The sequence below is a fragment of the Echeneis naucrates genome, chromosome 14 (genome assembly GCF_900963305.1).
Source record: "Echeneis naucrates chromosome 14, fEcheNa1.1, whole genome shotgun sequence".
In the NCBI taxonomy this organism is placed as follows: Eukaryota; Metazoa; Chordata; class Actinopteri; order Carangiformes; family Echeneidae; genus Echeneis; species Echeneis naucrates.
Window position 1 is genome coordinate 8,508,218 of NC_042524.1, and position 25,285 is coordinate 8,533,502.

Consider the following 25,285-nt stretch of genomic DNA (forward strand, 5'->3'; position numbering starts at 1 on the left):
AATTATGAAACATACGGACACTATCCGGTGGGTGTTTCCGAGGAGCAGAAATATGTCATTCGCAGGCGCTCCGCCCGTTTCCAAATGAACGGGAAGCAATAGTAACGTTATAGTTAAAAAATTAATGTCATCAGTTCGTCAGTCGAGCATGCTAACCAGTTAGCTAGCAGTCCCTTTCGAAGCGACTAACTAGTGTAAGTGATCAGGCTACTCGCACAGCTAGGCTAGCTGGCATCCATTTACACAAAGATTGACAAAGAATGGCCGAACAAATGCATTCTCAATTTATTTTGTTATATAATAAATACACCAGTAACCTACACATTGGCTTGTTCCATTTCCCTTTCCGTACACCCAGCTGTGTTTCTTATATCTTATATTCTATATATATATATATATAGTAGAATGGTACTGTTATAGGAAATCAACCCAAATCCTTTTTTTTTAACTAAACACAAACCTGCCAAGCAGAAAGTCGGCAATCTGGCAATACTGAGCCACTCCAAGTGTTAATGTGGAAATGCAGAAAGACTTACAGCCACATAATACAGTCTTTAAAGCTTTCCAGTTTTGAGTGTTTAACAAGCATGGTATTGTACAAATTAGTTAGAAAATTAGAGTTAATGTTCCTGGTTGATGTTGTGAAACCATGCTCTATATAGTTGAATTCACAGTAAAGCATACCCAAATCACATCAACAATACAAAAAAAAGACACAAATTCAACTTGACTACATCTTCTACATATATACAGTGTGTGTGTGTGTGTATATATGTATATATATATATATATATATATATATATATATATATATATATATATATATATATATATATATATATATATATATATATATATGTATATATATATGTATATGTATATGTATATGTATATATATATATATATATACCCAAGTATTTTTGGGTATCATTTACTATATATATCAGTGAAAAAACAAAGCCTATTCACATTTTCTATCAAATGGTAATGAGAAAGGGAACAACTATATGAACTATTATTTTTAATTCAAACCTCTAGGACAAATGTATAACAAGATATAAAAAGAGATATCAGTCAGTCAGTTGCAACTCGTGTTTATTCAGGAAACAAATCATACCTCCACAACATACCTTATTTTTGACCTGCCATTTCTGGGTTTTGATACAACAGTAAAAAAGAAACAACATAAAAACAATAACAAAGGTTGTCAAACTAACATAAATACAACAGACCACTATTTCTGCCTGCCTCAATGTTTGCCACACCACTGCCAAATAAAAACGCCATCTCCTTCCCTCCCTCCCCCGCAGTGGGACAGTGACAAAAATAAAGGCTTCCTTTGCTGCACCACAATCCTCTGCCTTATCAGAAAATTGCAGAGACATAAAGAAGAGCTCCGAGCCCCCTCCCCCAAAGAGTGATGTTGAATTAGTATTGGTCAGGGTTGTATTGGGTGGCTGCGTTGTAATGACAGGGAATGATGGTCCTTCCTCTTGTCATAAAATGAGAGCCAGTTTGTCAAGAATGAAAAAGTAAAGCCAGAGGTGAAGTGCTGTTATCTCAATGCAGATTTGGGTTACTTCATTTAATTGCATCTGTGTTTTTTTTTTTTTTGTTTGTTTGTTTTGTTTCTTTCTTTCTTTTTTTTGTTGTTGTTGTTTTGTTTGTTTGTTTTTTTTTATACTTGTCTTCATTGCAAAGCTCTTCTTGACAAGTTAGGATTGAACTACAAGGAACTGTTTGTATTTATTCAGGTTTTTTCTTATATTGTCCTTCTCAAGATGATATCAGAATGACAGAAGCAGGCAATAAGCTAGAAGCAAATGCAAAGGACGGAGAATCACACTTCTCTTTGTCTATACAGCCATGATGGATGAAAGAAGAAAAAAAAAACACATACAACTTTTGGGATAAAGAATAGCAGAACCCTTTCTGACATTTCTTTTTTCTATTATTTCGTCTTCACAAAGATTTTTCCTTAGCAGAAGAGCCCATTTTCCTTTTTTATAACACCAATAATCAATACATAATGGGGATGATATTCATCAAACACCTCAGAGCAGGGGGGCAAAAGGATCATGGATCACGTCACCAATGTGAAAGTGGTCCATGCAGCTCCATGTCCAAAAGCACTCCTGCTTTAAGACATGACAAACACCTTTTTCTTGGTCCAGTAAATCTGAACTGGCCGCAACAACATCATTCACAAAGCTACATTACATCTACTGTATATACAATGCCACCTAGAGCTAAACAACTGCATGATAATCCATGGCTAATGTGGGACCTAGTGTTATGTTTTGCTGACTATTGAGAAAGCAGGCTACTGAAAAGAGGGTGACATTGAAAGCCAAACAGGATGAAAGAACCAAAGCATCATTCTGAGAAAAACAGTATCCATTTTCCTTTGAGAATAGATTGTGTTTTTTTTTTCCTGTTAAATGTGATGGCATGCAGTTTTACTGGTGTATTATTACTGAAGTACCAAGTTGGCATGTGTTCACTGCCTGTGTAGTTTATACTGTACTGTGAAGAAGTGAGGTTAATATGAGTTACGTGTTTTGTATTTAGTTGGAAACTTTATCCTTTGGACGCAATTCCAAACCACTTCAGTAATCCGCAGTGGTCCAAATTCCCCAGGAAAAGGGATAATGTTCTCATCTGAGCAAGGTAGCATTGTGACAGGTAAGGCATGAGGATTCAGTGTTTTGCTCTTTCAACTTTTAACTAATCGTGGTCCTCTGCATCTCCATCTCCCTCCCACCCCCCTCCCACCCTCCCTCAACCCTGCGTTCTGGCTGCTGCCTCTTTCCGGATGCGTCCCCCCTTGTCTTCCGGTCGTTTAACTGAGGGATGTGATGTTAGAACGACCACCAGGGGGCACTACAATACGCCGGCCAGCAGGCCTGATAGGGATGTCATCTGGGGTGGGGGGACCTGGATAGACATGAAAGGAGAGAAACATTTAGTGCATTACAAGGAAAAGTGATCTAAGTAAGTGGGAAGAAAGAACAAAGGCTGTTTTACAAACAAATGACCAGCAAGAAATTTTTTTCTAAAAATGACTTCAATTTTAACAGCAGGATTTTAATTTCAAATAAAGAAAACTCAAGTATGCAATGGCAGGAATTGTGGATCCCAAACAGCAAATACTAAAACTAAATTATGAAACAACATATGAGATCTGATGGGCTACACCAATGCTGCCAGTGAAATTTACACCTTTTGTTTTCCTACACTGAACACCTTATATTATGTTAGCGCGGCACACAAAGAATTACTGTTACTGAACTTTCCTGTCACTGCAAGCTCTTTAAGCAACATTATTATTGTCCATGACAGTTGTATGTCACTGATGACAAACAACTGTAAATTTCATTGCCAATACCCTGTGTGCGCTGCTTAAACATTGACAAAAGAAGCAACATGGCGCCCGGTGTTTCCAAGGAATTGCGCAGGCCGCCTGCTGCAACAAATTATCACCAAGTATATTAATGGAAAGTAGAATGATGTCAGACTATGATACACTGCTTCTAAGCAAACAATCCTTCACATCTCCTTTCCAGACAAATAAATCAACTCTGCAGGTGGTGACCCTGGAAAAACTAAAATAGATAGGAGACTGACTCATTGCCTGAGTACGCAAAAACCTGCACATGGACGCATACAACAATACGCGCAAACTTCAACAACTAACTCTTACAAGACCTGGGAAACCAGATCCTCCCTTAAAGTAAATTCATGTAGTCAAATGTGGAAATTCTTTCCAGCAGAGGTCACCTTCTTTTTTCTTTTTTAAATCGATGAGGTATTATACATCAGCCACGCTTGTATAAACAGGTTGCTCAATACAGTAAGGCTAACAACCATATTGTAAAAAAGAGTTATCAACCATTAAATAAGCTATTGTGGTAGTTACTGTTGCAGACTCTCCTGGTTAAACAAGGTTACTCTCATGAAAAAGTTACACATAGACACATTTAGTCTGTCAGGGAGGACAGAATGACTGTATAATAGCTACTGTTGTTCTGTTTGATTACAACACTGTGGAAACACTGACTATCTGGTTCCTGATTTTACCATGTGTACAATGTTTCACTATGTGGTAGCCAGACAAAAACAATTTCTCACATTTGTTTTCTAGATCTAAGTTAATCCTGCACTGACGTTACATATGGGCACAATCAGACTGTCACTCGGCAGGTCTGCATAATGGAACAGATGGTGAATGTGAATACATACTTTCACATTAGGTTTCTTAATAAACCATGTCTAAATGCCTAGAGTGAAACATTGTATGCTGTACATTTTGGGCCTTGTGCCAACACTCACAACTATTGAGTGACTTGCAGTAAGGCTGTAGTTCCAGGTCTTGCTGTCTGAAAGAGGACTCAAAAGTAACTTTTTGAGAGATATGAAATAGATGATGAACTCAGTGGGAGGAAATGGTTTTGGGCATATTCTTTGGAGATGAGTCATTGAAAATGACGACCAATTTGAGTTAGAAATGTTGAACTCTTTGGAGTCGTGCGAAATGCATTTGTGTGCATACTGGAAATAAAGCACTATACCATAACTAGGCTCCTAGATTGCATGCTTAAGCTTTTAAAGAATAAATATTCACCAAGTTTAAGTCATAAGAAAAGTATTCCTATGGTTGTTTGTTTTTTTTATTTGCGGTAATGCTGACTTACAGCAGAAAAACAGCCAACTTTAAGTGCCTGTTCATAAATTTTACTTAAAACTTTTTTGGTTATTAAAACCCAAATACGCTGAGGCAGCCAAAGTCAATTACGTGCATAAAAAAAAGATTCATGCAAAGCAACATACTGAAAATCAGATGGCTGCCGTACTGCACAGCAGGAAGTAATCACAATGAAAGAGGATGTGAGGGTGGATACACTGATGCACATGCACGCTGCTTTGATGCTCCAACATAAAGTAAAATCAATGCAGACCAAGAAACAGACGGAGAACCAGTTGATCGAGGGGTGGGGATTGTATAAAGAAGCTGGGCTCACCGCATGGTGCAGGGTTACCTGCTAGACTAAATCCAGACTGGTGCAGGTTTCTGACGGGCTGTTTGGTGGGGGATGTACGTGCCGAGGCAGAGGGGGTACCACCACGGGACATGGAGAATTCCGACACCGGGCCGTCATACATTCCCCTGGGCACTGCCCTCAGGACTGCCAGCTACAAGATAAATAAAACAAAAAAATAGATGAAGGTGGTGAGGTGAAAGATGAGGAAAGCATAAGAAAATAAAGAAGAAGAAAGGACTGGGAGGACCAGAGAGAAGAATTATGTTTTGTATCACGAGAGTCCACACCTGTTACGCATTATATGGTTGTTTGTGTAACTGTTGTGTCTGAATTATATATGCATTTTTCCTTCTGAGAACCAGTTCCAGATTTAAACAACCACACAGGCAGATACAAACTTAGACACACAAATACAATACACAAGTAAGAAAAGCATTTTACAGACTGGAGCAAAAAAAACAACAAACACACAAACAACCCCAAAATCAATTATTTTTATGTTTTAACACACATTTAATCTTTGTTATGTCTGTGTGTCTCTCTGTGTGTCTTTCCGTCTGTGACATGACTCCGTGGAATCTCGTTGGCTCTGTCAAAAGCTGAAAAGAGACATCTGTGAATGAAGGAAGCCTAACAGTGACGGCTACCAAGACAAACACACACTGTTACTGTAGCTCCATTTTCTCATCAGCTGCCAGCTGCAAATTAGGAAATTGTTGAACTATGAGATTTCTGAAGCCATAAGAAAGAAGGAGAAGGAGCAGAAAGCAGAGTCTGATTTCACTTTCCGCTGTTATAAATGAAATGTCACTTACAACATATTTCTATGACTCTTTACTTCCTGTTTGTCTGACAACAACATTTTTACATTGACACAGTTTTTCTCGGGGTTTTTGTGTTTGTGGTTCACCAAATTATCATTGAGTGCCTTGTTATTTCTGTTTGCATATTCAGCAGTCTTTCATTTGTTTCAATTTAGCTTCAAACTTGGAGATATTTTGGAAAATACACTCCTTATTTGTACCAAAACTAGCATGAAAAGGCTGAGGTCACTCCCATTTTTTTATGTTGAATATGAAGCCTCCTCCTGTGGCCGGTTCATCTTAGCATAAAGATAGGAATTACTTCACGGTGTAATTCAGATTCAAGGTTCAGACTTTTGTGCAGATGAAACAAGCAATGATAGTGTTGATTAGAGATCCTTAGAGTTGCTGGTAGATGGATTTGTTGCTTTTGGATGGAGTCAGAGTGGTTGCTTGCCACTGTTTCCAGTCTTCATCCTACGTTATACCACCCAGCTTCTGGCTTCAGCTTTATATTTAGTGACATCCAGGTGATATCAGTATTCTAAGAAAGCAAACTGTGGTATCTGTAAATGTATTAAAACTAAGGCAGCGCTGTAATGTATTATGGCCTTAGATTTCAAACTGTAATTAGTGGATCAGCAGAATCAATATTTAGATGATAAGACCGACTGGATATAAGACTATAAAGCCCTTGTAGCTACGTTGCGACCTTTCCCGGCAACATGCCTACACAGTAAATTGTTAATATGGGTCTCATTTAAACTGTAGACTTTGCTCTTCCACAGTCTGTGGTAGGTCTCTTTGGAAAGTTATTCAAATGTGTATCCTCTTTAAAACCACACTGTCAGAGCCTCGACCACCCTCACTGCATGGACCTCAGCCTCCAAGGTTCAGCCGTCACCCCCAGAGCTCAGGCTTGCTGTACAGAATCTCCCCCACATCCCACTTCCCTGGCTCCATCGCTTCTACCAGTCCTTCTGTCTATCATTCTAACTTTTATCTTAACTCCCCTATTTTCTCATTTATTATCTAGAAGTCCTTATCTCCTACCTCCCAATTTCTCCCATTTCCTCCTTATCTTCTCTTGCTGTGCTTCTCTAAGTTTAATTATCAGAAGGAACAACTATCCCATCTCCCATAATTTTTGGTTTCATTGTATTTTTTTCTTGTTTCTGTTGTTATTGGCGTTGCAAGTACTAGAGCACACCTCTATATGGAATATTTCTGTGTTCATACTTTAATAGCATTAACTATATCCAAGTACAGCAGAATCTGTTTGCCTTTCAAGATTACATATCATTAACATTACGTTGATAGAACCAACATCTGCCTCCACAACATGATGGTTTTATATGTATATATATATATGTAGTGACCTGTAGAGCAGTGCTGTACTTAAAGCCTTTTTCTTACCTGCTTTCTGGCTTTCACACGCTTGTAGGCAAAGTCAGGGAAAGGAGAGCAGGGAATAAAGCGGCCCACACCAGAGGTGACATGCAGGTTGCCATCTTCCAGAACAATTTTCCCCTGACAAATCACCACTAGGGGGGCTCCGCGCAGCTCCATGCCCTCAAAGACGTTGTACTCAGCAGCCTGAAACACAGATTACTTAAAATATTAGATGCTTGTGTAGAAATCAAGTGGTTGCAGCAGCAGTAGAGAGCAGAATGTAACAAGCAGGAATATGTTGCTGTGGCACATATGCATGCTGTCTCTTTCCGACTCTCCCTCTCTCTCCTTTTCTTTGTCATTCATCAGTTTGCTTCTTGCACTCAGTTTGGCCATGACAAACACCTGCTGTTATCGCGTTGGCATCTGATGCCACCGCCGCACTTCACCCTCTCCCTCCCTGGATTTTCTCACCCTCTTCACTTTGCTCTTTCCAGCTGTCCTTCTCATTCACTCACATTTCCATCTTTCTGTCTCCTTTTCATCCTGCCTTTCTCTCCCTTACCCATTCTTGCTTGATTTATATAAGCCCCCGCATTTTTTCAACCTTGCACACTATTCATCCTCCTCCAATTTCCCCTATGCCAACTTTCTTTTCTTGACATGTTTGGGATCTGTGATGGTCCCCTCCCCTCATTCCATTGTTGCCTGTTTCCTCTGCACACGGCCCTGTTTTTTGCTGCCGTCCAAATTCAGGCCAGAACAGGACATAACTAAGACTTACTGTAAGCCAAACATGATGTCATGACTAAGTTGAGTGTGTCTAGTGAAAAGTGTGTATCAGAATGCCCTTATGTGTATTTATGCACTTTTATGCTGACAAAAACAAGAAATCCAGACCAGATGTGGGCATACTGGTAACAAACTAGGACACAGAAGAGTGTAAGTTTTACACTGTACATAGAAAGACATTCCCCAACACTGGTGGTTGGCCCTACTGGTGAGTAGGGCCGCTCCTGTTTGGCCGAGCATCAGACTGTCCATTAAGGTAGATTTATGGGAGCAGGGAGCTGTCGTGCTCCAGTCTTCTGCTCTCTCGTGTGTTATTTTATGTGGAAGGACGAGGAGCAGGAAATGAAAGGGTGACATCATTATGTAAGAACCCACGGATCCTCAGCGGATCTACTCTACATTTGAAGGAGGCTTATTATTAGTCGTTTCCATTCCTCCATCTGGAGACATCGCAACGGACTTTCCCTGCTTCAAAACAACCACCATTAGGCCTTTAAGCAAGGAAAATCTAAATTCACCAGCATAGCTACATCATTCCTGAGACCTTCCCACACACGCTGTTAGAAAATACATTCTTCTTGCTTGTATTTGTGTAGAAATAGGATTTGTGCTGGTGAAAGCCGATTTTCCTGCACAGTCTTCCTTTGCTGTCGAAGGGCCTGTTCAGTATCCTCTAATGTCTGTGTAATAGTAGAAACCTTATTATAGACATGTACCAAAAGTACACACAGTAAGTATGTAAATATTTGTGTGCGTGAGTAATGGAGAATGTGTGTGTGTGTGTGTGCGCCTTCGTCACACATCTAAGATGGAACAAGCCTATTTCACATGTTTCCACGACGCCACAGCAGGTGGATTCATTCATTCTAGCCATGATTGTATGTTGAACAAAATGAAAGGCCAAAAAGCTTGCCTGTTACTCATGTCAAATTGCAACTAAGACATTTTTTTCCAATTATTATTAACAATGAAAATTAGTCTGTTCCAACTGTGATTCTCTGTCAGCACCTAAGCATTTATGTCCCAGAGCTAAACTCAAATTGTGACTGAATCTTAATAATATACAGGGCAAAGTGGATTCCAAAGTTGGAGTAAATGGTGGTTACACCATACAACTGATTTTGATTCATAGTGCACTGAGCGAGATCTGTTTCTCATGAAATTAAACAGCCAGAGCTGTTATCTGCTAATGAGACGAGCTGTTGTCCAACTAGCAGTGCATACAGATGTTCCTGATCTCTAGGGTTCATGAAAGTATTTGAAACATCTGTATGTACTGTAACATAATCTTGTGCAATGAATGACATTTTTTAAAGCCATTTTAGTCTCACAGTCATGAGAATGTTTCACAAGATCTGTACAAATGAGATGTGATATAGTGAAAGGAAATGCCTGCTGATTATAAGGCTCACAGAATCCCTGTTGATTTGTACCAGGTGTTGAGGAACATGTTTGTTTCACTGTTAGAATGTTTTTGTTTTTTGTTTTTTTGCTTGTTTGCTTGGATACACTAATGTATTTCAATAATTCACATTTTTCCAGTCATTAATTCAGGCATTGCTGAGGGCTTTTGGATTTACTGAGGCTCAACCTAGCATTGAGAGCTGGTCATGTTGTCAGTGCAGCGTGAGTTGAATTAGTAGTGAACATCCTCTGAGACTTCATTTCCGTTCAGAGGAACTCAGAGCTCTCTGGAAGCAGCTCAAGAATGTTTCTCACATTCACTCTGTCTGACTATCTCTCGCTCTCTCCCCTCTCTCTCTCCACTCTCACCAGATTATGTTGACATTATGTTTTGTTAAAACAGGAGGACCCAGGTGATGTAAGTCGAGAGCTGTTACTGACGGTGAGGCGTGTTTACTGTGCATACCGAGTTGTGCGTCTTGGCAGTGATGGTGCGGATGGAGTCTGTGTCCCAGATGACGAGGTCAGCATCAGAGCCCACGGCGATCCGACCCTTGCGAGGGTATAGGTTCAGGATCTTAGCTGCGTTGGTGCTGGTCACTGCCACAAACATGTTCTCATCCATCTTACCAGTAGTCTTGAAGGACAAAGGGGGAGTAGGAAGCATTTGTGAATATGCCACAAGGACATTCTGACTCCACACATGGATAGCTTCTGCAAAGAATTGACCTTCCTCACATTTAATGATTTGTCCATGAATGTCTATTGTTTTGTATTGTTTTTTTATTTTTATTTTTAAAAACCTAACATCAATACAGGGATGAACAGGGTTTTCAAGGCATAGTTCACAAATTTATAGGATGTATAAGGATGAAGATTTAGAGCATCGGCATGTTGGTGCAGTACATATGCTGTTGTCTGGTTTGTTAGCACTAGTGATCACTAGAAATGGCTAACTGGCTCTGTATTCGTATGGAAAACATCTACCCTCACTTCAAAAAACACCTGAGAAAGCTGAATTCAGTCAAAGTTCAGGGTAAGCTTAGATTTTATTTTGGATTTAAATTGTATGCTGTGACTTAACGGGTTGAATTCAACTTTCTAAAAATTCTATCCACATGCTGCAGCCCTCCACAGCTGTCTATAGCTACATGCTCTGTGGCTGTCAGCAGCGCACTGATGCAGTGATAACAAGAGACAGGCGGGGAGGGCGACAGAGAAAGAGACATTAGCACAGAGGGCTGGAGGGCCATTGAGCCATCAGTGACAGGAGTTATGTAGGGAATCATCGCAAAAAACATGAAGACAGGCAAGAAGAATATCCAATTTAAAAAAAAAAAAAAAAACTGTACAGATGTGAAAGATACAGATTTTACTGCATCTTCAAGAGGGGGGGAGACTGAATTTAGATTAAAGTAACACTTCTAAAATAAATTTTAATTTCGTTTCGTTGCTTTTGTTCCTTGTCCTTTTTCCAAAGTTTAAAAACCTTAGAGAAGACAAAAAGGCTGACCGCTTCTTACCACAGCTTTGTCCCAGATGAGGGCCATGCGCTCCTCCACTCCATTTACACCCTCTGGGATCTGAGTGAAGTCATCTTTGCCAATGGCCTTCTGGGACACACTGAAGGTGCAGTGAGCACTGCCAGTCACACTCAGGTCTCCACTGAAGGATTAAAATAAACATAGAAATAAAACATGAATTTCATGAAATTTCATTGAAATTACAAAAGCAGATCGCAACCCGTGTACAAAGTCAAGTTCTGCTACCTCAGAAGAGATGGTTTATTTACTTAATCAGGAGAGGAATGACAACTCAGAACAAGGACTGGGAGTAATTTAAATATGCCTGATGCCAGAGTTTGTTTTTCCAGCACAAACCATTACTAATTTCCTGTTTCCATTTAACCATCTAAATGACTTACTGATCCAATAACAACTGCTGATTTATAAAAACCTCACTTTGTCTCCAAGCTGCAAAGAGTATTTTTAATTTTTCATTCAAAATCACTCTCTCCAGGGATGACCCAGGCAAAGAAACAAATAAATCATGTCAAAAAGGAGGTCAATTAGATTCCTTATAAGCTACATCTCTGTTATTAATTAGGCTTAGTGCTTTTGTTTTGTTTATTTTTTACTTTCTTCTGGTCTGGTTGAAGGAGATAAAAGCTGGAGAGTAATGCTCATTAGCATCGTAACGAAATTAGTCATGGTTTACTGTTTATTGTATCGTAACCATGGAGCTAGTTGCTAATTTTGTTATTCTCATGTGAATACAGAAAACGTTCAGTTAGCGCACGTTCAAACCGAATGTTTAAATGTAGTTCACTCATAGCAGTGTGAGGTTTAGATGGGAATTTATGTTTAAGACAAATGATTACTAAATGCACTGTATTCTGTTTTACATTTTTGTTATGTTGTCTCTGCACACTATAGTAAATTAACCATTATAGCCACAGTTGTACCTTGACAGCAGCGTGTTCAGATAGTCTGGAGTGGTTGGATCAGGGCTAAGAGGGGGTGATGTTACAAAAGAAGCCGCCTTCGCCCAGTTCTTGCTCCAGTAATGTGTCCCATCAGTCCCCAGGCTCGCTGTGATTGGCTCCCCAAACACAACATTTCCTGAGAAAGAAATAAAGGTAAAATGCTGTTAAAGCATGTGTTAAGTGTGAAATGTATAAAATTTATTTATATAAGTGAATCTTGGCACTTTCAAAATCACAAGTTGCAACAAGAAAATCTGATTAATTTGTCCCCACTTTATTCTCACTGAAATCTTTGGTAAAATGTTTAGGAGAGGAATAAAGCCTAGTCTCTGAAAACCAAACATCACCTTTGGCGATCTAACAATTTCACTTTGGCTCATTTGTACCTGGGCCTGGATTTTCATGCGAAATGAGGCAGGATTGGTTTTCCTATCACTAACACTCCTACTCTTGTGTTTGGTCCTTTGCTCTCACACATCACTGTTCCGCATCCTGTCTAGTGTATATGAATAATAATATTTTCCTGGTCCATTCTCAAAAAGGTTAAATGTGTGAAATGGTCTGTGTGACAGCTGAACCATAGAAAAGACCAGCAAAGCTTCTTATTCCTTTGAAGAGAGCTGCATCTTTTTCCATTCTTTCAAGCAAAATCTCCAGCCTTCTTACAAGGGCCAAGGTGTGGTGACAGCAGTATGTGGAATCCAAAGATTAAGCAATCAAACAAAAAATGGAAACCTCTGAGCACTTATATCAAAGACAAAACAATGGTAAGTGTTCGATGTGCTGTACGTTGTATTTATTTAAAATGAAAAAAAAAACAACAACAAAAACATATTTTACTCTTTACTGTACTGAATCTAGAATATTTGAAAGTGAAAAGAAATAAACTTTTGTAATAATATTCTATTCTGAATCTAAGTAAGCTGATGTGTTCCTGTAAATTTTAATTAAAATTAAAATTTAGATTTAGATTAAATTTATATTGTGGGTGATGCTTTTTCACATGGTGGGAGAGAAATTTCTTTCCTGCGCGGCTTCCATGTAAACGTCATTTATGTGTCAGGCACTTGTTGCAATAGCGGGCAACAAAGTGTCGCTCTTTACCTTTTTTCCGGGCCTGTGAGATGATGTCAGCAGCGCTCTTGCTCATGACCCGAGTCACATAGAGTGGACAGTTGGTTTGGCTGGCGATGGTGATGGCTCGAAACACTGCCTCTGCCTCCAGCTACAGAAGCGACAGGACATTGTGGTTGACTTGGAAATGTTTTTCCCATTAGGAATTTTCTCAAATAAACTTAAAATATCTTGACCAGAGCAAATTATGTGATTTTTGGAGCCATATTATTTGAATATCTCATTTTTAACCAAAATGACAAGTGAAAGGTTATAATTATAGCTTTCAATAGTGAATATAAGGATCTATTCAGTTACATACTGTTAGAGAAAACAAATGCTAAAATTAACTTAAGCGGGAAAGACAGACTAAAGTACCACAGTTCAAAATAAGGAAACATCTACATTTTGGATAAGTCTGTCTATGCTGGAGAGGAACTGGCAGAGTGTGGTGATTATTAAATTGTTACTGAGCAAGAACAACAAGCAACCTTTTGTTTGAAATTGTGCAAAAGTTACCAGCAGAAAGCCACATAAAGATGGCGTGACTGTCTCCTACATGTGTTTTTTATCTGGCAAACTATGCTGTAACCAGTAAATTAAAACCAAACTGGACACCAAACAAAGATAAAGCTTTTAACCAACTTTGGGGCCAATCCCTTTTCTACCCCTTAGCACACCTCTTTAGCTTTACCCCTCCATTTTGCACATTCATGTTAGGGGTGACAAGTTGCTGAGTTGAGAGCATCGCTCTGTCCAAGAAACATTAACAGGAACAATTGGAAGAACCAAAGAATTTTCACCCAGGGTCTCTCATGTGCTTGGAACCATATGTGTGTAACAAGAAGAATATGTTTACAAAGAAACATCTGAGAGGGTCAGTGTGGACAGTGTGATTGTGTATGTCTGGCTGTGAAGGACGCTGCTGAGAGGATCCTTGCCAAAATGACACCACATTTATGTCTATATTATATACAACAGCTAACAATGAAACCGCAGTCAGTAGACTTGAAAACACACACTTTCTTAATAACAACTGAGGCTACTGTGTTGAAAGAAATACACTCGTTGATTTCAGCCTTTGAAACATTCACAACACTATGCTTAAAATCATTTCACACGTACAGTGCAGGTGTGTGCAGTGTGTGTGTGTGTGTGTGTGTGTGGGGTACCTCTTCTGGCCTGCTCAGGACGTGTCCCTCTGGTCCAGTGATGCCCATCTGCAGCATGCGGGCTTGCTCCTGTTGAACAAACATAGAAAGTAGGCTGTTGGGATTGGGTTGATATAAAGTTTCAGTGACACTGCAAAATGTTATTCAGGTTCCTGCTTCTTTTTCTCACTTTTCTCATTTGGGTCAGGCCACATCCTGAGGATTGGGGCTGTTAAGGCGCTTCTATTGCACCTTTCAGAAATTCTAGCTGCCCTTTCGTGTTAATAAATGCAGACGACCCCTGCTTGGAAACACTTGGGATGAAGTGCCTATGGTATACCAGCACATGCTTTATTCTGACATGCTTCCCTTCTTTGTTTTACATGTTGAAGTAAAATTATGCTTCTGTTTTTGTTCTTATAACATGAACTACTTCACTTTGGGTCAAACTCTCTTTGCACACATATTTTCGTTGAGGAGACTTATGAGAAACGGACAAAACAACGCCTATCAGGCCGAGCTGAGCAAAAAGCCTACTTTCGACCTGAGGTAGTACTGTAGCCTGGAGTAGAAAGCCTGCTTGCATTTTCATCCTTTTTATGGGAAATGTGAGAGCTATTTAGCAACTAACAATATTTATTCAAATCATAAAACATACACAAGAGGACAAATCAAATGGACAATGAAGAATGGAAAGAGAAGCAGAGAGGTTGTATGGCCATCCCATAAGACAACACTGACTCAGGAGGCTGGAGGTTTTCCTGCAGTCACTGCACTCCAAAGCTGTCGGAAGAGGAAAAACTGTTTGTTGGGAGAATTGGACCTGCTGAAGACAGATTTGGTAAATCTAGTGTGAACAGATGACAGTGATCCCAGCCTAACCCCGTACCTGTAGAAATGAACATTGGCAGGTAGACACGATGCCTGCTTACTTTTTATTCACCTCACTCAAAACAAAAGTGTATTTGGAAAGCTTTAGGACGCTCACAGTACTTCCTTCTTCTGCCCGCCTCTGCACTTCTGAAATCTCAACAGTGGAAGGGGTACATGAAAAAGATTGAAAAAGGTGTACCACGTCCCAGATTGAAAAATGCTGTAATTTTCTTGCAAGAAAAATATTTTTCAAGGATCCAGATAATTACGATTGACTGCAAATGGGGACATTGAAATTATGCAAGGAGCATAAATTAGTAAACATTTAGTGGCCCTAAAAGGAAATAAAGCACTGTTCTCAGCTCTTGTTCATGGTGAGAGGTTGTGTGAACATCTACTTAAATTCAGTAGGATTAGTTCTGGATAAAGAAAAATCTGTAAAGTAGAAGTCTGAGAGGAGAAGCACAGCTTCCTTGTCCTGGTGTGAAGGTATTCTTTATATTTGATCTCATTTGATCACAACATGTTTTCTGTACCAACACTAACAACATTTATCACACACATCTAAACAAGGCCTCTCTGTCTCAGGAGCTCTGCAGTAAAAGGCAGGCCGTGACATAACATGGGGGTTTAGAGATTTTTGATCTTAAGGCTGATGGAAATCTGAGTTCCTCAAAGTCCAGTTTTAAGACTGGATAGGAAAGCTGGGATTAGTGATGAACCAGAGCCAACACACACATTCACACACAGTCACAAAATCCAGGCATGAGCTGGAGCTCTGACTAATACCGACACTCTCAATCCACCATTACAGTTCATTCACTTTCATTTGTCCACTGCACTGTACAGCCCTGTGTAAACTACACCCACACATTACAGCCATATACAAAACACACTGTCTCCCTGATCTGTGACTGGATGTTTAGTCTGTAGGTCGTGAGACGTGCTGCGATAAGGCTTGACTACACAGGTGAACTGAAGTGAACTTGACTGAAATCACACTAAACTAAAACAGATGACAAATTTGGGCCCAGGCCAAGTAGAGAGAGAGAGAGAGAATGATGGAAAAAGGACAGAAATGTTTACAAGGGATGTCTGTAACTTAAGCCATGTTTATTGTTACCTCCGCAATGATCTCGCCATTTTCAGCATGGACCTGAGCAATACCTCCCCTCTCTGCCAAGAAGGTAAAGACTTCGTAGAGCTGGAGAGGAAACACACAGATATAGTGAAATTATAGTGGCACTGCTTTTATATCTAAATTCCTGCCTAACTGTTTACACAAGAATCAGACGCTCCGTTTTAACTCAGGGGTCAGCCTGAAGCCACAATTTAAAAGAAGCCCACAATTTACATGATGTCTATCACGACATGCTGCAATTATTGTGTGTGGTCTCCAGAAATGGTTAATCTGAAGTGGGGTGGAGCTGCAGTTGTTGTTATGTTGGTGCGCCACGGTTCCTTAGCAAGCTGTATGACATCAGTTTTTCAAGCTGGACTTTTTCAACCGCCTCATGTGCTCCTCTGACCAACTGAATTAGCCACAGCTGCTTGAGAAACGTGGAGGGCCCTGCCTCACACTGCCTGAACGCACACTCTGCACAAACCAGTCACTGTGTGAACTCACACTGTACATCACAGGCTTTAAGTTACACTAGGACAAGGCATTTCAAGGTACTTGGGCCTTAGCTTGAATTGTGTATTATGGTGGACTCAATTTTAGAAATAGTGCATCAACACTTAGAGCCAAACTATTACAATGTTTTCATGCTTTATGACCATCTAGTTTCATAGTAAATCAGCAAATGCAGACGTTATGTTTATCTGGATGGTTTGGTTAGATAAAATAGGGCTATTAAATCTCATATCAATTTAAACTGACACGTCTATAAGTCATTTAATTTAAGTTTTTGTACCTCACTGTTGCTCATCTGGTAGTAGTCCTTATAAGCCATGTAGACCTGGAACGAGTTCACCCCTGTAAATAAGAATAAATAAACTCTCACATTTGGTTTAACTTAACCCTTAAATCCCTGCCTCTGTATGATTCATTTACTGCAAAACCAAATAGCCTTTAAAAATATTTAACAGCAATTTTAATAAAAAAAAACTAAAATGAACATAATCCCAGTCTACCCTTGTCCTTAATGAGGCTATCCAGCTCCTGCTTCACACTGTCGTTCCAGTGGGTGACGTCCACATGGAGGGAGTAGTCACAGCAGGCCTTCTCATCTGCCCACTGCCTCCACTGGTCAAAGGCCTCCACCAGGCTGCTCCCCGGCTCCGGGATCACATGGTCCACTGGAGAGAAGGAGCAGATGACAAGGGGATGAGAAAGATTTGAGGTTTTGTAGGAAGAAAAGAGGCGTTTGGAGAGAAGGTGAAAGACGCAGAGAGGAGAAGTGGCAGGTGGCATGGAACAAATGGACAAACAAAGAAGTGGCAGAGAGGGGACAGTCACACATAGGACAATGAGGACAGGGTGATGTCAGGATTTGTCCTCTGGTGTTGTTACTTTCTCCCTCCCTTGTTTATCTTGCATAATCAGCTGTCTGTCTGAGTTCCTGTAGTGCTTGGCCAGTGGGGACCAACCTTGACAGATGTCACATTACATTTCGACCATTTTTGTCTGGGTGCGGCTCTCCTTGAAAAATTCATTTGTTATGTAACCATAATCAATTTTGAAGGTTGCAGTTTGGCAGCTAAGGACGGGATTTTTTCAGTTGAACCGCCCATTGTAAAAATGTCTTCAGCATGGCAGTAAGATACTTTTGGTGGCAATAATGGCAACATATTTAGTTTTTGTGTTACAGTGTAAAGTGTATCTACATTTATGCATGATGGGGTGTGTAAATGCTATTAAGTAAAACAAATGCAAACCTTTCTGCTGAAACACAGATTTTAACAACAAAAAAGTGTCATCTTCTTGCAGATAAAAATTCTTTTAATCCTGCACTCTAAATTATTCATTAAAATAAATCCCCTTTGTAAACAATAGAGTCCCAGCGCACAAAATATTCTATTCCATCCAACTCAGCTGTAATAAAATAAGGTCTCCTGCTGGCTCACCACCTGACCAGCTTCTTTATCTCATTAAGGAAAATCCAATCTTCTTATCTAGTCTTTGCATGTCAATAGGATAGAGCTGGAAATGGTAGTCATGAAACAAAACACTGTTGTTTATGATGCAAGCCATCTTACTTTGTCCACCATCACATACACACCCCATCATCTGTTAGCAGAGTAAAACATATCCACCCCACAATGAACACAGGCAGATACAAACCACAGTGCATGTTCTTAGTATCGCTCACGCCCACCGGAATATAATCCTTCAATGAATGGATTCCATGAATAGAGTTTACTACAGTAACACGCCTGTTAGTGACAGTGTCTGTCTGAACACAGGCTCACACTGGCAAAGAGGCAGCATAGTGGCATTCAGCTCAAAAAAAAGTAAATGGCATTAATGAGACTGTGGTATCTACCAGCTGCTGGCTGTGATAGCGTCTGGTCTCTAAACTACATGCACCAACACACATACAAACTCATGCTGTATGCAGACAAGCGTAAAGACGCACATCGATGCTCTCATTCTAAGAGAGTAGTGTTTCACTTTATGCCCCTCCTCCCAGTCCGATCACCCTTACACACAGCCTTTTGTATGGCCTGCTTTTGGAGAGTGGCCTGAAAACAGACTTCCCATCCCTTTCTCTTTTACTCTGTTGCAGTCTCTACCCAACTCCCCCCCCCCTACATCTGCCCCTCAATTTAGCTTTCTGTCTGAATTTCATCCATCGTCACTTACCAATCATGGTTGTTCCTCCGGCAAGAGCAGCCTTTGATCCCTGAGCAAAGTCATCCACAGTTGTAGTTCCACGGTATGGCATCTGGAAGTGGGTATGGATGTCAATGCCACCCGGGATCACCATCTTTCCTTGAGCCTCAATGGTCTTCACGCCACCGGGCACAATCAGATTGTCGCCGATCTGCCTGTCGAGGGTTATGATAATGTCATGAAAGAGGAGCATGCTGCAGAAAATAACATTCATTTGCTCTGTTACTTATAATGCACAGTGCACAACTGAATCTGAGCTGTTACATTGAAATTATCTAATAGTAAGTATTTCAAGTAAGTATTTTCCCCATTAAAAGAGTTTTAGCTAGTCAAAAACTTTAATATGAAAGCAAAACAGACAAGCAGTATAGTGTCACCATGTCAGTACATCAACTTTTAATCCCTGGAGGGCCCTGTTGTTCAGACATTGCAGAGGAGACAAGTCAGACAGAAAGACAAGCGGACAGAGGCCAGTGTCTCTGTGGGTTTGCCAGCAGCCCAATGGTCCAGAAGGCATCTGGGTGATTATTATGCAACACCAGGCTTTCTGTGGATGCCGTTCTAGGAGCTGTCTATGGAGACAAAGGGCCTAGCACTGGAATTCAAGTGGGGACGAGGGGACAAGAGAGTGAGGGAGAGGACAAACCGATTCAAGGAGAGACTTTCCCTGGCCTCGTCTCGTGAGACAAAACCGGAGACTAGACACTGTGTAAACTTGGCCACCTGATAACTAGTCCACTCTCCTTTGATTTTAGTAAGCAGAACGCTTGTTTGTCATTGTGAACTTCAGTCTTACTCCATTATTGGTGCTCTAAAGGGAAGGTTCACCATTATTTCGAGTTGAGGTTTGGTTTTCTTTGACTGTCCAACTTCCCCTCTACAAATTCTGATTATAATTAAATACATATTAATAGAATATGTTATCAGCTCCACCATTAGTCAAACTATAGGTGTTTATTTTGTTCGACTGAAAACTGTATTCTTGCATTGAATCTTCAAAACAGCAAATGTGAGTAATGTCAAAATAGACAAAAACATTACAATAAAGAGCAAGAACGTCCCTTTAACATTACACAAAATGACCTGGCCAAACCCTTTTGATGGATAATAGAGATCGAAGATGTGAGATAGAGTTAAACTTTACTACAAGACAGCAAATACGATGAGCCTGAGTTGAGGAATGAAAGCTAACGGGAACAGATAAGAGCAGAGGAGAAATGAGGCCAGTGGAAGACTTACTTAATGAGGCCATCCTCCATGTAGATGTCAGCATGGAAGGACTGGTCATCGTTCACAATCCTCCCGCCTTTGATCAGAAGCCTGTCGCTCTGTGAAGAGAATGATGGGAGGACAGGAGGAAGAGGAGAAAAAAGAAATGCTATTATTCAGAGAAGTTTCTTCCAACAGAGCCCCAGTTTTGGCTCGCAACGTCTCGCTGGAGGAGGATCTGCCAAATCGTTTGTGCTCTATGTTTGGAAATGCACAATGGTTAACTCTTTCACCATAGTTACATTATATCCCTCGTTTTCCACTCAGAGGAGGCAAAGAATATTTCATTCATTTGTTCATTCATGGCTGGGAGGAAAATGGGGCATGTTTGTCACTCTTATTTCCATGTAAACACACTACACATAGTTTGGCTGAACACTGTGGCCCTCTTGCACCCCCCCCCCCCCCCCCACCTTCCCGGCTAGCTTTCCCTTTTTGTTGGGTCAGACCAGTGGAAAGACTTCTCTCTCTGTTAACTTAGCTGGTGTCTGTGTGTACTTCTCATTGCATTATAAATACTTTAAAATACAACAAAAAAATACAGAGTGAGGAAATCTGGGAATGCCGGTCTGATGATTATATGTGTGCTTTACACACTTTGGATGTGCTCTGAGGGCAGATGCATAGCGTAGCTGCAGCAGTCGTGCTGACTCTAACCTCCAGGGGAGGACCATTTCTAAAGCCATAGAAAACAAAATTCCTCTTTAACTTAAATTCTCCTGCATTAAAATGGCAGTGTAATAAAATTTGAGAAGATTGCATGAAGCAGCGCTGAAGCTGCTTTACCCGACTGATCGTGGATTAACCACTTAACCACGTTTATCCAGAATCTATTACGCAACAACTCTGGCAATGGACATTATTTTCTCAGTATATTCAATTTATTCAATAGATCCAAAACATCTTGATGATTGAGCCTTTAATGAGAAGGGAAAATAACAATCTGCTCTGCAGTGGAAAAATTAAACTACAAAAGTGCCATCGTGTCTGAGGAACCCTTCAGCCTCGTCATCATGTGGTCTGATTTGGGCGTTGCCATGACGCCACACAGTCAGACATCAAATCTGCTGCTGCTGCCACTGCACCACGGACTAACTGGAGAAGGCTGTTGTCATGGTGATGGGATGACTGCAGGAAGATAGACTACAAGGAAGGTCGAGGAGGGATGGTGGGTGTCTGGTTCTGCTGACTTCAAGGAAAGCTGGAGCCCTACATGGACAGAGAGGGGTGTTGGTGTGTGGATGGGCACCTGTGCAGCCGGCTGGCTGCTGTTTATCCTGCTGATTGACAGAATGACACAAGGAGTCAGCAGCATAAAGTGTGTAGACCTCAAAAAGTCGACTAATCAACTTGTCAAAAATGGTTTCCCAGTTGCTCAAGTTATGATTATTTTCATTTGCACTGGATATACTAATTATTTTGTTGGCTGATTATTTGATTTGTCCATATAACATCAGAAGGTTTGTGAATATGTCCATTATAATTTCTTGATGTGGAAAAAATTCCACATCAAGTTGAATTCACCAATCTGAGGGATCAGACAGACTTAATACGTTTTGAGAATTTGTTGATGGAACAAAAGAGTCCCTGATTTCACTTCTGATGGATTAATCAATTAATTGACGGTTGCAGCTTAACCACTAAACTGTCCATTACTGATTAAATCCACAATGCCAACAATCATTACTCACAGCTTGTCAATACACAAATATATGGAGATAAAGACAGACTTCTCCCTCAAACAGAAAAAACAAAAAACTAAGCCTTTCAATCATTTAAATGCAGCTTTACGACATAACCGTTTATGGTTAATAACATCAATATAAGCAAGTAAAACATCAGTAACATATTCACACTGCAAAACAGCAGCTCCTACTAGGATGGACATACTTCTTCGATTCACACCCTTGGCTGTGGACTCAGTGTTTCATCACTCTAATGAATTGAAACCACTCCCTCATACTTCAAAAAAATGATATGAAGCACTTCTGTATGAAGCTCTAATGGGACAGCGTCCATTTCTGCAGAGGTTAGACACACACATTGTGTATTTTCTTAATTTATTGTGTTTGTGTGTGTGTGTCATGATGTAGTAGTGTGAAAAGGAGCCTAAAACCTCCTAAGACAACCACACCCTGAAGCAACACATTACAGCACAGTCAGTGACTGGAACACAGCACCACTATAGCTCATACTTTAGAGCGCTGTGCCCTCAAACTGTCGCTCATCGACTCGGATAGTCGGAAGGGAAGCACACACCTCAGCTGCTGTAACTCCCCGTTCATGAACTGAACTGGGACTTCATTTTTTTTTGTGCAATAACTATTAATATAATCCAAGTCAGCAGCATTAAATCCATGACCTACCAGGATTAACATTGCTTTGCAGAAAAGGTTTACATTTTAGAATACAGATTGGTTGAACAGTTAGTCACTACAAATGAACTGATAGCAGTGGGATCGTAGATTCACTTTAAGTCTTTAATGAAGTTTAAATTCACTGTTCACTCTTTTCAAATTTTTCATAAAGTGAAAGTTTCAGCGCTGAGAATGAATGTCCAACACACTCACTAGTTATTTACTGATTAAGTAATTTAGTCCAAACATCTTAGTCTAAACTAAAATACATAGAATTTATACATTGAAATTAATCACAGATGCCCAAGTGACTCAGGTTACATATAGTGAGCAATGAGGCATAGCAAACTGCTTATGTCACTGATGACCAAATCAGAGCGTGCATCTGCAGAAAATTTTGATGACTTAATGGTTTTAGTCAGGAAACAATATGGTGTTTTTTTCCTACATTAGACTTCCCGTCATATATTAGACAAAACCATTCATTGTTTGATGAAATAAAACAACCCATAATGAAACTGACTGGCTTTCATTCACTAATAACAGATCATAATAATTCAGCAGTTCAGACCTACATCAGACAGAGAAATAGGTTTTACCTGATTTATAATACTGCAGTGAGGGGTGTGTCCTCATGCATGGGTGCCTTACTGAAAGGCTTCAGCACCGGCTCTCTCTCTCTCTCACTCACACACACACACACACACACACACAGATACAGACACACCCATTCACCCACTCTCTGGTGTATAACAGCAAGAGATCACAATCATTTGTCAATCAATATCTTTCCATTTCCATTACAACATGGCAACTGTGGGCTTGCTGATTATAGTATTCCTCATTTTGTGAATCTGCCAGTGAGCTACACAATGAACTCACTATAAATGCCGACTGCATTTGATTAAGACCTCATTTTTTTCCACTTGGTAGAAAACTCAGTGTTGAAAAGTTTAACATTAACATCTTAAATCATTATGCAGATGCATAACAATGGGGATTTTCTAAATGACAGCAAGCATTTCCACACTGTCAAAGAATTTAAAGAACATAACTTAAATCTAAGTGGTGATAGCATTTGGCAGCATGGGTGACTTTTCAAAGACTAATGTGAAGTGAGACAGAGAGTTCGTTTTTTTATTATTATTATTAATGTAACTTAATCACACTTCATGAATATAACTGCAATAAACATGTATCTGAGGTTTTCCTGATATGTTTTAACAGCACACCTTACGTGTCATCCTCAAGTGACACATTGACAAGAACTCAGGTCATTCAGCAAAACTTCACTTGAATATTTTATGGTAAATATAGCAAACAACATCCTGCTGTTTCCCATTTACACAGCCAGCATGTGGCACAGGAATTTATCCAGGGTGCTGTAATTTATTCCATATATGATTTCTCAACATTATTTTGACAATTTCAAAAGAGAAATGTATGTTTTTATAAATGTAGCTATAACATGGGAAGGCTAACCAGCGTCTTCCCTAAGTAACAAAGCTATCCTGACTGTCTAACAGCAACATTGCTGGAGTTTAATTTGACTGCTATTATGCGGTTATGGGAATAAAGCTCACCATTTGTTACAACATCAACAAGATAGCACTATCAACATAATGAACAGACACCGCAGTCATAATGCTGTTGGAATTTCTGTTGCAGCCTTGGCTTTGGCAAGGATGAGTTTCTGGCATTCAGTGGCTGTGGCGGTGTGTGCATGACAAAATAGTGAATTTGAAATGGGACTGCAAAAATACAGCTGATTCAAGATGGAGGATACATGTACATGCAACCTTTTACATATCATCTATGTGCACACGAAATACTAAACTTCAAATCTAATTTTAATCTGTATTGAACTTGCAATTTGTCTAATTTACCCCCTGAAAGTTTTAACATTCATCTTTGTCAACTTAGATCAGCAATAGATTGAGCCTGGATATTCGCCTGTATTAGAAGATTTCTGCAAGGCATCAGTGATGTTGATCCTGACTCGTTGAACTTCCGAGGTCAGTGACCATGTCCTTGTTTGTCAGTCACTTTTACACCGCCAAGGTGTTAGAAGTGAGAGAAAATCTTGCAGAATGAGCGACCCACAATGGCTGAAATAATGATGTACTGAAGATGTAATCACACAGAAAGCAGAACCCAAATTGGACCCTTGCACTGTGCAAATTCATCTGCCTTAACCTGCTCTGATTATACAGATAATACGTGTCATTCATGCTATAATGATGCTATACCAAAAACATGGTAGGCGGCTGCTAAAGCTAAAGCCAGTAAGCAAAAATTACATTAATTATTCTCTCTAAAAAATGTTTGAAAGTAATTCAATTCATTCTATTATTCGTTTTTGTACACTGTGCAAACCAATACAAGAAGAGGTCGAACTGCATGTTTAAGTCCTCATTAGTGTATTTTGGAGATTAATATGTCACCAGGTTGCTAACTCTGGAGTGGCAGGCTAGGCTGACTGTAGCTTAGCTTTGTAGAGTTTCTTCACATGGTACATCGTTATTGTTTAAGTTTGCCAAATATTGACTCAGAGCTAAAAGTGACAGGCTCATATGAATGGCTTGAAAAACATGAATTAAAAGGTAGCATTAGCTGTAGCTAGCTAATTAGCGCCAATCAAATAGCCACATGGAAAAGGAACTTCCTGTTTTGTTTTGTTTTTTTTAGTCTGTGCTTTTACGAGACAACACAGCCTGGGTATTACTTTTTACTCAAACTGTGATGGAAGAAACTTAGCCTCGGTTT

At 39.9% G+C, this 25,285-nt stretch overlaps 1 protein-coding gene across 4 annotated transcripts in view; it reads right to left on the reverse strand.

Annotated features, from left to right (window-relative positions):
• Positions 1-2,792: 2,792 nt before the first annotated feature.
• Positions 2,793-25,285, reverse strand: part of dpysl3 (dihydropyrimidinase like 3) — a 34,316-nt gene continuing 11,823 nt past the window's right edge. For 2 of the 4 annotated variants that reach the window (XM_029518752.1, XM_029518754.1), the window contains exons 2-14: positions 20,133-20,221; positions 18,864-19,048; positions 17,192-17,356; positions 16,972-17,033; positions 16,179-16,259; positions 14,204-14,272; positions 13,023-13,143; positions 11,898-12,054; positions 10,957-11,098; positions 9,900-10,070; positions 7,262-7,441; positions 5,040-5,193; positions 2,793-2,937 (exon numbers count right to left, since the gene is read on the reverse strand). In XM_029518752.1, coding sequence (XP_029374612.1) covers positions 2,843-2,937; positions 5,040-5,193; positions 7,262-7,441; positions 9,900-10,070; positions 10,957-11,098; positions 11,898-12,054; positions 13,023-13,143; positions 14,204-14,272; positions 16,179-16,259; positions 16,972-17,033; positions 17,192-17,356; positions 18,864-19,048; positions 20,133-20,221 — 1,671 coding nt within the window. In that variant the 3' untranslated portion in view covers positions 2,793-2,842. Of the gene's footprint in view, positions 2,938-5,021; positions 5,194-7,261; positions 7,442-9,899; positions 10,071-10,956; positions 11,099-11,897; positions 12,055-13,022; positions 13,144-14,203; positions 14,273-16,178; positions 16,260-16,971; positions 17,034-17,191; positions 17,357-18,863; positions 19,049-20,132; positions 20,222-25,285 lie in introns of all 4 variants that reach the window. The other 2 variants (XM_029518753.1, XM_029518755.1) reach the window with 2 other exon arrangements.